A 15,213-nucleotide genomic window follows, 5' to 3' on the forward strand; every position below is an offset into this window, starting at 1 on the left:
TATATATATATATATATATATATATAATACATATATGTAATTCATGCTCACATTTTTTGCCAAACTGAATGCCAAATTTATTGTATTTAAATTATTTTAGATAATGGTGTTACATAATCTGTTATTTTTAAGCAAATTATTTTCATTATTTAAATTATCAAGCAAACCTTGTCCATAAAGAAGCATTTGCAACTGTTCCCCCTGCAGGCCAGTAGTGGTACAACAATAACAATAACATGGCTGCAAATAACTGCACTCCCACGTCTTTCTATTTGACATCTCCCACACTTACAACAAAAGGCTGTAAATAAATGCATACAGTAATGCTTCATTAATCATGGGATGCACCTTTATTTTTTTTAAACTAAAATTAAAACTCATCAGACCATAAATTACAAATATATGTCTTTAAATGACAAATCTAGGCAGCACGGTCTCCAATTATGTTTCCTGTATATCTCTGCAATTTAAAAAAATGAAGAATTTAGAGCAGGTTTAACAACAGCATAAGAAAGAAACTGTGCAGTGTCCTCATGCCTTTATTGTGTTATATACAGATCCATAGAAACACTTACAAGATTGTTCATGTGACTGAACAGCTGCTCTGCTTGCTACATTGCAAAGGAGAGAATTATGAGAAATGAGGAGGAGGAGGAGGAAAGACCCAGGAAAAAAACACAAGCATTATCATTAGCTCCTCCTTTCAGGTTAATGATAATGTTTTACACAGGAGAATGTAAATACTTGTAACCAGAGAGCAACATCAGAACAACCTGGCTGTTTCAGAACCTTGATCTGCCTACATAAAGAGCATTTTGAACAAAACGCTAAAACAAGGTTTTGAAACGCAGCCGCTGTCAGAAAAGAATTACGCAAACACATCGCAACATCTTATCAAAATTTTTATAAAGTTCCAATGATGTCTTCTAATGGGCCGTTCAGACCATCTTGTGCTATAAAAAGCAAGACACAATGAACAGAACACAGGTGTTTGAGGAGCATTTATAAAAGTTGAAGTTGTTATTAAACGCTTTCAGTGTGAACGGCCCCTAAGATGAGTGGCCAACAAATAGGACAGCGCTATGAATAGAACAGGATACAAGTGTCTTGAGATATGCTTTTAAAAGTAGGACTTTATTTTAACATGACGTCTAAAAAATGCGGCACTCCTGCATGAGATGCTGGGAAAAAAACAAGACACGGCAAAGCAGTCATATAGTCCTTCTCGCGCGTTTACACAGAAAAACAATTAAAAAACAGTGCGGACACAAAACGCATCCAGTGTGAATGGCCCCTAAGATGAGTGACCAATAAATAAAACAGCGAGATATTGCACAACGATCAAAACCATCCATCTCGCTCATGTTTACGCAGAGCAGTCACTAAACAACCCCTAAGATGAGTGGCCAACGAATAGAACGGCGCAATGAAGAGGGCAGAACACAGATGACTCAAGACTTGTTTTTAAAGTTGAAGTTCTTATTAAAACTACGCTATGTAAGGATTTTTGGTAATAAATTAAAAAAATGTTATTAATGAGCAAGTACACCAACACTCCATCTTCCAAACCATGTATTTGCCTTAACCCGATTCACTACGTTAGGCCTATAATAATTATTTATATTTTAGAGCTGTATACTTAAGAGCTGGAAATTGCATATTTCCGTCAGTCATCCATGCATGTTTACGTCACGTCCGTAAATAAAGAAAAGAAGGTCCAGCTATCCAGTGCGTTCATATCATGTGCGGTGATAAGTGTTGTAGTAGTTTGAAGCTGACAGCTTGTAGCCACAATAAATTAGCAACACTGACCATCGATCATTCAAAAAGGCAACCCTCTGGGAAATCACCCGCTTTCAAAATGAAGAAACCTCGAACCGAAAAGAGTCTGCAAGCGAAAAGGGAAAGCGTCAGAGCCTGTAATAAAACACGAAACAACATCGGCTTGGCTTTTTCAGAGGTGGCGACAACTCCAAGAAAGGATTTAAAACTGACACAGAGATGGAGTTTTTCTCGCTCGACAAGTAAGATATTTTATTGGACCGATAAAATTAAGAGACAGGCCTGGACCGTTTTATTGGACCGTCTCTTACCGCAGTAGTTCGTTAGATAGCGTTAACCACTCAAACGGGGCATTTTATTATGGATTGTGGTACTGTAGTGCTTTCGATTGAATTTTCGAGGAAGGACTTTATGCTGGTAACAATGCCAATCTCTAAACCAGTTACTACCATAGTCTTTGCCTGCTAGCTAAGTTATAATTTCCACCGTTTCCAATATCTGACTTCATCTGATATGCCTAGCAATCGTAATGTCTAATGTCATCGTTGCCTAACTTTTGTAATGTTATTTTATTTTGAAACAATTGTTCTCAACAAGTCCAAAAAACAGCGGCAGATGTGCTACTACCTGCTAATAAGACATATTTTTTAGATATCCATCTTTTCCTTCCTTTCGTTATTTTTTATTTGTATTTTTTTTTTAGGGGAGGGGGCGAGTTTTGTTGTTGTTAGTGACATTCGCTCTAAGTTGATCACCTGTAACCATGGTTACACTGTTGGTATTCAAACCATCAGATTCATCAGCACAGAAGAGCAGAGCCGAAGCCCGACTGACATAATTGCCAAAACAGTGTTCCTCTGCAAGTAACTTGCAGTTCTATGCTTCAACCGCTAGAGGGCCAAAAGTTACACAGTGTAGCTTGACACGCCTTCTAAAAATGTGGCGCCCCTGCACGAGACACTGAAAAACAGCGAGACATGGCACCACGGTCAAAGACATCAATTTAGCGCATGTTTTCACTGTTAAAAAACAATTCTATTAAAATACTGTCTAGGTCCTTGAAAGTAATTTCAGTGGTATTGATTAATGATTAGTCCACTGATTTAGTGATTGATTTACTAAAACAATATTTTGGAACTGATACAAGAGGGAACTAGCACTTCTGTTTATTTGGTCAAGGGAGCATAGTTATTGGCCGATGCGATAATAATCCCGAAATGGCCAAATATCGACTAACTATTTGGCTTGGTCGATATGGACCAATATCACAATTAAAAATATTAAGAGAGAAAGTCTGACCTTTTGTAACTGTGTCTCGAGTTTATTACATTCCTCCTTCTTCTGCTCAATTGCAATCTCAAGGGACTTGAGTTTGGAGTCTTTCTTGAGACCGGATGAGGCCAACGACGAGGCGTGTTCCTTTAAATCTATGAGACTCGACTGGAGGATGAGGAACACAAAGGAGAGCTGAGAGTCTGACCAAACACTCACACTTTTACATATATGTATTTGGCAGACGCTTTCATACAAATTGACTTACAATGCATTAAAGGTATACATTTTATCAGTTTGTCAATTCCCTGGAAATCGAACCAACGATATTGGCTTTGCTAGCGCCATGCTCAACCAGTTAAGCTACAGTAACACATACACAACAAAACCCAACGCACACAAACACAGACGTACCTCTTTCTCTGTCAGCTCCAGCTGTAAATTATTCACCTTCTCTTTCAAGTCTTTATTTTCTTTTTTATACGAGTCCACCTCCTCAAGTCTCTCTCGGTCCTCTTTTTCTCGCTGTTCTTTCAGGCGTTCAATAATTCGCTCCTGTGACAAAAAAAACTCTTAATTAAACTCCACTCACGGCCGACTGAGCATGCCAAAACGATTTCTACTCCTCCAACACTCCTACTTAACTGGCAAAAAAGACTATACAGAAATTTCAGTAGGCGATACCACTACCAGTAAAACTGTGTAATTAAACACTCCATTAAGTAAAAAGTTAAATATTAATATAACTATTAACTAAAAAAGTGAAAAATGGCATGTACTATGTAAACATGGCTAGTAGTCCATGTGACTCTTACCACATATTTCAAGTCATTCAAGGCATTCTATTCAGTTTTGGTGAGAAACAACCCAAAATTTAAAGGGATAGTTCACCCAAAAATGAAAATTCTCACATAATTTACTTACCCTCATGCCATACTGTGTATGTGTATGACTTCTGCAGAACACAAATGAAGATTTTTAGAATATTTCAGCTCTGTTGGTCCTCACAATGGGAGTGAATGATGGACAGAACTTTGAAGCTCCAAAAAGCGAATAAAGGCAGCATAAAAGTAACCCATACAACTCCAGTGGTTAAATCCATGTCGTCAGAAGCGATATTTTAGGTGTGTGTGACAGACAGATCAATATTTAAGTCCTTTCTTATTATAAATCTCCACTTTCACTTTCACATTATTCTTCTTGGCCCACCTACTGAGCAGGGAGGAGAATATATAGTAAAAAAAGGACTTAAATATTGATCTGTTTCACACCTAGACTTATCATATCGCTTCTGAAGACATGGATTTAGCCACTGGAGTCGAATGAATTAGCTTTATGCTGCCTTTATGTGCTTTTTGGGGCTTCAAAGTTCTGGCCACAATTCACTTGCATTGAATCGACCAACAGAGCTGAGATACTCTTCTAAAAATCTTTGTTTATGTTCTGCAAAAGAAAGAACAAAACATCATTGTTTTGTTTAAAACCATCAAAACCTATAGTATGGCTTAATAAGACTTGGAATATACTTATACAAAAAATTTGGGTGCTTTTTTAAACTTTAAAGTATCACCTGCTGTTGTATCGAAAAGACGGACCAGGATATTGGTGAAAACATCTAGTTTTTGTGTTCCACATTAAAAAAAAAATATCATGTGGGTTTGAAACAATATGAGGGTGAGTAAATGACAGAATTTTCCTTTTTGGGTGTACTATTCCTTTAATGGTTTCACTTTAGTTTGCCTTGATACCAGTTTGCATTATTCAACATTCAAATGGGCCTCACCAAAATCCAAAATCTGGAAGAAAAGCTTTTATTCTGCGTGCATTTTTATTTCCATTTGTGATTTGAGATTGTTTTTGGTCGTCTACCTTCTCGGACAGCGCTTCCTCCAGAGTGGCGAGGGCAGTATCTGTGTTGCTGGAGTCGGTCTGGAGAGATTTCACCCTGTCCTTCAGATTACCCAGCTGTTTATCTTTATCCCTCAGCTGCTCCTGAAGATTCTCAATCTGAGAAAAAAAGAAGAGAAAACAAGTGAAGATTTACCATGTGTCTAATTATTTAGCCAGATTTCAGACCTGGTTCTCTTATATATGCTGGAGTTATTCACAAAATCTAAACAAATGTGCATGGGTCCAAAACCCCCCCCCAAAAAACCTAAAAACCTTGAAGGAGAAGTGTCTTTTTTTTTTTTTTATCCTTTCTCTTACCTATGTGTTTAATATGCAGACACTTTAAGTACGCCATCTGTAGTTTGATTTCGCTAGAGTCACTGAAAACATACTGAAAAGGAGTATAAATATGACTTAATAAAAACAAGTTCAAATGCAGCTGCGAAGGTGAGTCATTTAGGTGAATTAAACTACATTATTTGCTAATTATATCTATAAAAGAGGACTGCTCATTTCCAATGTGAAATTAAAGTTTTAAAAGCAACATGAGGCAAATCACTGAGTTACAAATATGACAAATAGCCAGTGTTGAATTTGCAGGTGCATCAGTCACAAAAGCAGCCAAATGTTTTAACATTTATAATAGTCGACAATAAAAACAAAGACTGCAAATGTCAAATACCAAAAAATTGCATTGGCAATGACGAATGGTCACAAGAGTTTACTGACAGGGTTTGATGGATACTTCACACTGGTGTCCGTGGCAAGCTTCACAAACCTTCAAATAAAACAGGGCAGCCATTCAACATCCATACAGTAAAAACCAGATGAAAGCCCCGGTCACACTAGGCTTCGAGCATGCAAAATAATTTTGGACATTGCAAGCAAGTAGCAGTGCGAAATCTCCTTCTGGTCTCCTGTGTTTGGATATGTTTGAACGGGAGTGAATAGAGTGCGAAGTGTAGTGTGACTGCCCCTTAATACAGTCGGATGGTTCATCTTTCACCCTGTTTTGAAAGAGTTGAAGAAAGAGGATGTTTCAGTCCACAATGTCCATTGCCGACTAAAACATGGCGGTTGGCCAGTAATGGTATGGGCAGCCATCTTATGGGCGCCCTGTATGGTCAGATAATGGGCTAGATTTTCACTTCCTTTATCCATCAAAGGACTGGATGCTTTCTTTTCTTCAAGAATGATGCAATATCCCATTACACACTGTATAAGAACTGCATGACAGGGTTTGAAGAAGAACGGAAGCTGTTTTCAAGGTAAAGAGTAGTTCTACCTTTTTATCAGGTCCTTTATGGCATTTTTATATTCGACTTTAAAATGTCTACTAAATTCGATGTGCTATCACACCAGCACACAAAGCAAGAGATCAGAGGTTAAACAGAGTTTGAAGCAGATTGTGGCTTTATGACTATTCTGATTTTTCCAGTGACTGAACAACATGAAAACAGTGGATGAAGCCAGCAAAGCATGTGGTTATAGAATAAGAGAGAGAAAAAGGAAAAGATGAAAAGGCTGCGTTGAAAGAAGACTGTTAAGACTGGAAATGAAAGACACCAACTGGCTGCAATGACAGTTTCCTTTTAACCTAACAATGCTAAATGAAATGAAACCTTATATGTGACTTATGCTCCATCTATGCAGGCCGAGCAATTACCATTGCTGAATCACGCCGTTCTGTACAGATCCAAGCGCGTTGACATGGTTACGGTTTTGTTTTCTATTAAAGGGATAGTTGACTCTTATCATTTACTCACTCTCGTGCCATCCCAGATGTGTATGACTTTCTTTCTTCAGCAGAACACAAACAAAGATTTTTAGAAGAATATCTCAGCTCTGAAGGTCCATACAATATGAGTGAATGGTGATCAGACCATTGTAGCTCCAAAAATCACATAAAAGGAAACATAAAAGTCATCCACATGTCTTCAGAAGCGATATAATAGGTGTGGGTGAGAAACAGATCAATATTTGAGTCCTTTTTTACTCTAAATCTCCACTTTAACTTTCACTTTCAGATAAAGAAAAAAGTTACAAGTTTCTCACCAACACCTATTCTATCGCTTCTGAAGACATGGATTTAACCAGTGGAGTCATATGGATTACTTCTATGTTTCCTTTATGTGATTTTTGAAGCTACAAAGGTCTGATCACCATTCACTTGTATTGTATGGACCTACAGAGCTGAGATACACTTCTAAAAATCTTTGTTTGTGTTCTGCTGAAGAAAGAAAGTCATACACATCTGGGATGGCAGGAGAGTGAATAAATGATAAGAGTCAACTATCCCTTTAAGGTGCTGCAATGTCAGGTTCAGAACGAAAATAACCAATTGTGAGTGGCCACGTCACTAAGGCTGTTCTGCCATCATGGTTCTTTGTCTCAAGTATGGTTAGCTAACCATCCTGAGAAATCCATGCGGGGAAGGGTTTGTAATCTTACTGAACTGTGTTTAAGTGGAACTGCTACTTGTACTCCAATTACTCATCATGATCAGAACTGTTTGGCTTGATGGAAAAGTAGCTGTTGTTAACAAAATATTTTCTCACATTTAAGCTCTCCACCTCCAGACTGACCTTATGACATGACCTCTAACCTTTAACTCCTCTGTTTTACCTTCTTCTGTAGGACGTTGATCTTGCGTTCTTTAACTTCAAGCATGTCTTTCATATCTCTGATCTCCCCAGCAAGAGTTCCTTTCTCCTCCGTCAGGTCTTGCAGCTGCTTTGTCTTCTTATTAAGGAACGACTCCTTCTCCTCCAGACGCAGTCTAAGAGCGTCCACCTGAGCAACCACAACACAAACACTGTTGAGAACAATTTTTAGGTTTTTAATCATGAACAATACATGCCAAAATTTTAATGACTGAAAAATAAAATCAATCAATTAATTGTACACAACTATGAAGTGTATACAAATATCCAAACAAATCCCTATTGAAAAGATAAATCAAACCGGCTATTTCAATTAATTAAAGACTCTGATTAACCAATTAGTTTGCAACATCTCTCAAAAAAGTGAAATTTTTCATATTAAAATTTTTAATAAAACAGTATGGAAAATATGGCTTATTTTTATTTAGAATTTTACTGTGTTTTAGCTTGCAACAATAGTATTTTGGCTCTTTTGGGGAAAAAACAAACATTTACACTGTACAATGGACAACACCAGTGTGAAACTGTATACCAGGTAAAAGGGGGAAATATTATGAATGGAACTTCCAATATCAATACTGTAGCCTAATAAATAGAATAGCCTTAAATAAAGAATAGTTGCCTAATGAAGAGTTTGCGACCAATGATAAATGAACCTAAATAACGCAATGAATGCCAGATGCACTTTACCAACGTATCAAATTACACAGGCAGCACGTTTGCGCACTGACAGAAGATGTTTAATTGCAGGTAGCGAATATAATGAGTATGGTGGGTAACAGTGAGACATCTCGTATTCGGAATGACACAAGAAATGCTGTTAGATACACAGATATGCACTTGAAGAAACACACTTTATTATATTTTTAAGAACAGATGACAGAAAAGCCATCTATGCGCATGTCTGATGCGCTGTTTGTTCTGAGGTGTGCAAGAATTTGCAAGAATAGTATCGTCTAGCCTATAAGAATGCTGCAAATGACCTCAGGAGGTGCTCTGAGTTCAGTTTGCTTTATTTCCACAGAGCAGTTCGTTATGAGCGCAACTCTGCAGCCTATACATCTGTTATTAAATCATAAAATAATACAAAAACACGTTCACCTTGAAACATGATTTACATTTCAGTGATCGTTATCATCATTATAATTATTATGTTTACATTTTTAATTGTTTTTAAATCTTAACATGTATTAGTAATTTTTCGGTTGTCATAATAGACAGATAATTGCCTGACGGTAAATGGAAAGGTAGTTATTTATGTTTTTTGGGTTTTTTTACCACTTTGTTATTTTAATTGCTTTTTCATTTTGTTTGAAGAGAAATTTGAATTTAGAAATGATTTTGGTTTAAGTTTTTCATTTTTTAAATAAATGAATTAAATTTTCAATGCAAAATCACTAAAGCAAGAATATTCACCGATCCCTCATCCCTTGGGGATGTAATTGGATATTGTGAGATATATATAGCCTAATGAATATATATATATATATATTATAAAAATATCGTGAACATATTTCTTGCATATCGCCCAGCCCTAGAAAGGAACAAAACAAATTTATTCACACACATTCAAAGTCATTACCCTTCCAAAGCAGCTAAACTGGGCCCTGGGATGAAAGGTAATAAAACACCAACATTAAACCCTCAACAACCCACAATAAGTGATGTATCTGCCCAGACAACGAAATACCCAACCGGTAGCCCATGATGGAGAGAATGCACGGATGAAGTAGGTTCGTTGCCAAAGAGATGTTGCCCTTCACAACTGTTGAAAAGCCATCTTTCAAAAAGTTGAAGAACACACATTTTAATTGTAAATTTTTTTTTTTCTGTTTCATTAAAATTTTTAGTTAAAATAAATAAAAAACAAAGTTCAAAGTTTGAAATAAAGCTGCCTTGCATTATTGTGTAGGCTACTGCTTAACGAAAATTACCCCATAGTACCGCTTAGCGTCCAACCAGCGGTAATAGCGGTTAGTCAGTTTGAACGTGAACACTGCACCGGTGTGAAAATTATGCTTCTGTATGTTGCCAACTCACATAAAAACTCTAAAAAAAAAAAACTAAAAAAAAAAAAAAAAAAACTTACTGAACGATAATACACAAAAAATACAGAACCTTATATTTAAAATTTTATTTACAACATATACTTTTGCCAGTGGTAAAAGTGAAGATTTATAATCACTAAATTAATTGTGTTAAATAAACCGCAATCAATTTCTTGCACCTACTGAATGACAGTATTTGTGTTTTAATCCGAAACACTGTGACTCACGTACATCACCGTTTCAATGATTGGATATTTGTTATGTGGTTCAGCCCATTTGAGAGCTCAACCAATCATCAGATAGAGAAGCCAGGCTTCCAGGCGGGATAGAAATACATTGTCCAATTAAAAATCAGATCATTTCCCTCATGCAACTAGCGCTCATGAAACTCCAATAGACCCCCAGAGACGTACAGCGTCTGGGCGGGACCCAAAATGATGCGTTTAGAGCCTCTTGTCCAATGAACATTGATATTTTGCTCCACTGAACTCAATGGGACACGCCTCTGCCTTAGACTTCTGCTGAAGTACAGCTTCAATGGGACTCTATGGGCCGTGCATCCACGAACTCCGACGGATGTAATCATGCAGATAAAATCAACGGAACGAACATGGCAAAAGTGTTGTATGCTGTAAGGTAACTTTTGTTACCTTAAAAGGAATATTCCGGGTACAATACAAATTAGGCTCAATCGACAGAATTTGTGGCATAATGTTGATTACCACAAAAAGTAATTTTGGCTCACCCCTCCTTTTCTTTAAAAAAAGAAAAAAATCATGGTTACAGGGAGGTGCTTACAATGTTATATAAACAAAAAATATAAACAAGCCACAAACTTGCAGGAATTTTTCAGCAAATTTGCCGCTTGTTATTTTCACATGTAAATGAGCTTTTGATTCGCCACAAATGTTTGCCATACGTTTGCAGCTCTTCGCCGGTAGTGGGGAACCTCCGGCAAACCTTTGGCAACAATGGACAATTTACTGCAAGTTTGCCGCAAAGCTCATTTGCATGTGAAAATTTTTAGTGCAGAATTTGTGGCAAGTTTGCCAATTTTTGGAGGGTTTAAAGACAGAAATCTGAAGTTTATAATTTTATAAAAGCACTTACATTAATTATTCTCTTAAAAGTTTTAAATTTTTGAGCTGTAAAGTTGTTAAAATTGTAATTTTTACAGTCATTTTAGGGTTTGTTGACATTACATCGTCATGGCAACGAAGTTGTAAAATTGGCTATTACTTTACACAGAAAAGGTTAGTAAGCGATTCTATCACACTAAAATCATGTTTACATGCATACTGTTTATGTCTTGTGGCTATACTTTTGAAACAATGAGTATTTTAACATTCCAAAATTTGCCCCCATTCACTTACATTGTAAGTGCCTCACTGTCACCTCGATGTGCTTTTTTTTGTTCTCCCTTTTTCTTCCCAATTTGGAATGCCCAATTCCCAATGCGCTCTAACTCCTCGTGGTGGCATAGTGACTTGCCTCAATCCAGGTGGCGGAAGACGAATCTCAGTTGCCTCGCATTTGGTTGCTTAGGAGACCTGGCTGGAGTCACTCCAATTTGTGCTTTTTTTTTTTTTTTTAAGAAAATGAAGGATGAGTCGAAATACATTTTTGTTGTAATCAACATTATGCCACAAATGTTGTCGATTGAGCTTAACTTGTATTAAACCCAGAATATTCCTTTAAATACTGAACTGGGACAGTAATTATCTGAATTATAGAGAGTTTATATGCAACTTGATAAACATGTCATCAGGGTTGGGGGGTAACGAAATAACTGTAACGGGAATTTAAATATTTAAAATACTTATATTTAAAATACAAAATATAAGTAACTGTATTCCACTACAGTTACAATTTAAATCATTGGTATTTAGAATACAGTTACATTCAAAAAGTATTTTGATTACTGAAGAGATTACTTTGCATTTTATTGTCATTTGTTTCATTTAATATTTAGTCCTTTCAGATGGAAAACATTTATACACAAATGATGCGATCCAAAGTGCATTTGAACAGCGTTGAAACACTTTCTTATGATGTGTTACATTCATACCAGCAGACAGAGAAGTAAGTTTGAAGTAAGTTTGGAGCAAAATAGAAATAAACCTTGTGTAAATTGTCAGCTTTACGCTAAGCTAAAATGCTATTTCTGGCCATTTTACATGCATGTTACCAGATACGATCATATTTTTTTATCAAGAAAATTCACATTGGATCATAATTTCTTTTTTTCTAGTAAGACCTTTGATATTAGGGCAAAAATTGTATTCTTGATAATAATTTTTGTATTGTTTTCCTGTAAAAATATAAAAAAATCCTTAAAACAAGATCAATTTGATTTATCTTTTTTTAGAAACAACACAGCATAAGATATTTAGGTTTCTCAGAGAATGTATTTTTAACATGTGTATTTTGTCTTACTGTACTGGCAGAGTTTTTATAGTCAAAACAAGTGAAAAAAATATAAAAGTGCTGAAGAAGTAATCCAAAGTATTTAGAATATGTTATTGACCTTGAGTAATCTAATGGAATACATTACATATTACATTTTACAGCATGTATTCTGTAATCTGTAGTGGAATACATTTCAAAAGTAACCCTCCCAAACCTGCATGTCATTGTGCAATTTAAATTTTAAGGGAAGCCGTGCTTCCCGTGTTGTCTTCAAGCAATTGCCACTGACACGGACGGACAGACAGACAGACAGATAGATAGTGTCACCTCTGTTTGTAGGATGGCTGCACGTTGCTCTTTGGCAGTAAGTGACTCTTTAAGCACTTCAATATGCTGTTTGCAGTCTGAATTCTGGTTGTTCAGAGTTTCCAGCTTTGTTTGCAGAGCCAAAAGCTCAGACTCTTTTTTCGAGAGCTCCTGCTTTAACTGGTCGATCTGAAAGATATCGAGAAAGAAAAGAAGGCAGAGTGTAGGAGAGAGTTAGAGTGTTTTCTATTATTTGGATGTATTTTTGATTGATTTTGATATTGTTATTCAAATTGCCAATGGCAGTTTAATCTTAAGTGTGTAATTTTTGTGATGTTAAAATACTTTCTCCTATTCCAGCTTAATATGAAGAGACAAAATAAATGACAATCTGTAAGCCATTTGTAGGTTGATTTCCTCCTAAAATTGGAACGCTATGGCTCTGTGGCTCTATCTAAAACATCCCGACAAGCCTGACACCAACACTGGCTCAACCAATGGCGTGATTTTGGTGCAGCACTGTCTATTTACCCGATCAATGGAAGACAAGGTGAGTGTTTGGGAAACCTGTTTGAAAATCTAAATTATTTTTGCATTTCCATTTGGTGATGAAGTCATGCAGAGATTAAACACACAAAATGTTAAAAGTCCTCAGAGTGTAAAGACAACAAAACATTATATAGTCAAATTGAAACCAGTATGGGAGTACACTACATCTGTACTCTCCTTGCATAAAAGATAGATTTCAGAACGCAATCCCCATTTAATATACATTAGCCATATCTATTATTTATTACATGAGTTTTATAAATAACACAACAAAACCCCCCAGCTGACTCACGAGCATGTAAGATACAGTAAAGACATCTCACACGCACATGGAAATACCCTCACGCACGTGCACAGAAATCTGGCAAAGTATGTTACAATGTTTGCATACTGACTTATGTCTTAAGTATTTTCTTTTTACTGCCAATGCTGTAAGTAATTTTCATACAAAGTATGCAGATTGGGATTTAGTTAGCAGGGTAAGAAATGAAAATTAACTGCTACTACATCAAACAGACTGTGTGTTTTGACAGAAAACACTGTCAGCACAGCCATGAAAAATTGTTACACAGATCGTATTTTAATAGTGCTGCTTCTAGTATTACTCAGCAAACCTATCATTACCAATCCATGAGACAGGATGTCTTGTGCTCAGTTATACTAAAAATAGTTTATATGTGAAAGAAAAGCATTTATAGATGATCAAAGTACTAATTAACCTAGCTATGCACTGTGTAGCAGGGCGGAGGGTGGGGCCGGGTCGTGATGCTGCACACCCGGCCCCTAATCAGGCTGATCAAGCCCGAGAGGGATAAAGGTGACCAGAGGACTATGGGCAGCTGCCCTGTATGTGGTTGTGCTTGTCTTAAGTTAATCATTAAACTATTATTAATATTGTCAAGCCGGTTTTCACCTCCTCCTTTCCCTTTTACCTTGTTCCACTGGTGCCGAAGCCTGGGAAGGAGGAGGGATGCACTGTATTAGAGTACGGTGTACTCACCACTACCGTACACCAAAATCGGAGCAGCCGCGGCCATCTGCCGGGGGACGGAGGAGCCTGGCCACCTGATAGCGGAGGAATGGCTGCCGACCGCGAGGGGAGGAGGGGCTCCTAGCCGACCAGGGGCAGTGGAGACCCCTACCAGCTGCTAAAACGCGGCAGGGTCGAGATGACCGCCGACTGCGGGCGGGGAAGTGCTCCTGGCTGACCGCCTGGAGCGGGAGAAACAATGCCAGGGGCATGGGAGACCCCTTCCATCCAAAGAAAACGCGGTGGGGCGTTCCGTCCACCAGGGGGCGTAGGACTGCCTCCGATCCACCTGGGGAGGCGCAGCTGTCGTCCACTAGAGGGTGAAGAAGTTTTTTTTCTCTTTCTCCTCTCTCTCTCCCGCTGTCGCTCCATGTTGGCCTTTCCCTTTCTTTTTAAATATTATTGTTATTGTTTTGTTTCCCTCCTCTTGTCCCCTCCCAGATCCAGAAAGGCGGGAATGACCTGCCCGCAGACGGGGCCAGAAGGGTTGTACGTCATGCAGGGGGCTCCCCGGCCGGAAAGAATGAGGCAGGAATGTGGCAGGGTGGAGGGCGGGGCCGGGTGTGCAACATCACTAATCAGGCTGATCAAGCCCGAGAGGGATAAAGGCGACTGGAGGCGGCAGCTCGAGAGAGAGAGAACAATGGGCAGCTGCCCTGTATGTGGTTGTGTTTGTCTTTTAGTTTAAGTTAATCATTAAACTATTACTTATATTGTCAAGCCAGTTCTCGCCTCCTCCACTGATATCACTGAGTTTTGCGTGGAAACCAATAGCCGATATAACATTTTGTTACTAATATAACATCCAATAACTGATATAATGGCCGATAATATAAATCTATACTATTTTGCCTGTTTTAAACATATAAAAAAAATTATTTACACCAAGTGAAAACATGTGCTTTAAATTACATCAGGTTTTAAAACCTGATATTATCTGCTTCCAATATTGGCCCATCCGATAACTTAAGATACACTACCGATAACCGTACAGTTTTTAATTCGCTAAAGAGGAACTTTACCTTGGACTTCATGAACTTGGAGTGATTCTTGTAGACCTCCATCTGTTTGATCTCCTCCTCGCGGTCCTCCGTGTTCAGCAATCCATTTGCCTTCAACATCTGAATCTCGTCTTCCAGGTCCCGAATGCTGCCTTCCAGAGATGCAATTTTGGTGTCCTGGATAAACAATTTAGTGGAAAAATTAGCAATGCTGTACTCCATCATATTAAGTTAGAATAACTTGGGGTGGATTCTAAAGATCG

At 37.7% G+C, this 15,213-nt stretch overlaps 1 protein-coding gene across 3 annotated transcripts in view; it reads right to left on the bottom strand.

Annotated features, from left to right (window-relative positions):
- erc2 (ELKS/RAB6-interacting/CAST family member 2) overlaps nt 1–15,213 on the bottom strand; it is a 122,238-nt gene that overhangs the window by 36,589 nt on the left and 70,436 nt on the right. For all 3 annotated transcript variants that reach the window (XM_051675684.1, XM_051675685.1, XM_051675683.1), the window contains 7 exons: nt 14,972–15,127; nt 12,392–12,559; nt 7,570–7,737; nt 4,924–5,061; nt 3,469–3,609; nt 3,082–3,222; nt 576–611 (listed from right to left, as the gene is read on the bottom strand). In XM_051675684.1, coding sequence (XP_051531644.1) covers nt 576–611; nt 3,082–3,222; nt 3,469–3,609; nt 4,924–5,061; nt 7,570–7,737; nt 12,392–12,559; nt 14,972–15,127 — 948 coding nt within the window. The remainder of the gene's footprint in view (nt 1–575; nt 612–3,081; nt 3,223–3,468; nt 3,610–4,923; nt 5,062–7,569; nt 7,738–12,391; nt 12,560–14,971; nt 15,128–15,213) is intronic.

This window comes from Myxocyprinus asiaticus, chromosome 37, assembly GCF_019703515.2.
Source record: "Myxocyprinus asiaticus isolate MX2 ecotype Aquarium Trade chromosome 37, UBuf_Myxa_2, whole genome shotgun sequence".
Taxonomy (NCBI): domain Eukaryota; kingdom Metazoa; phylum Chordata; class Actinopteri; order Cypriniformes; family Catostomidae; genus Myxocyprinus; species Myxocyprinus asiaticus.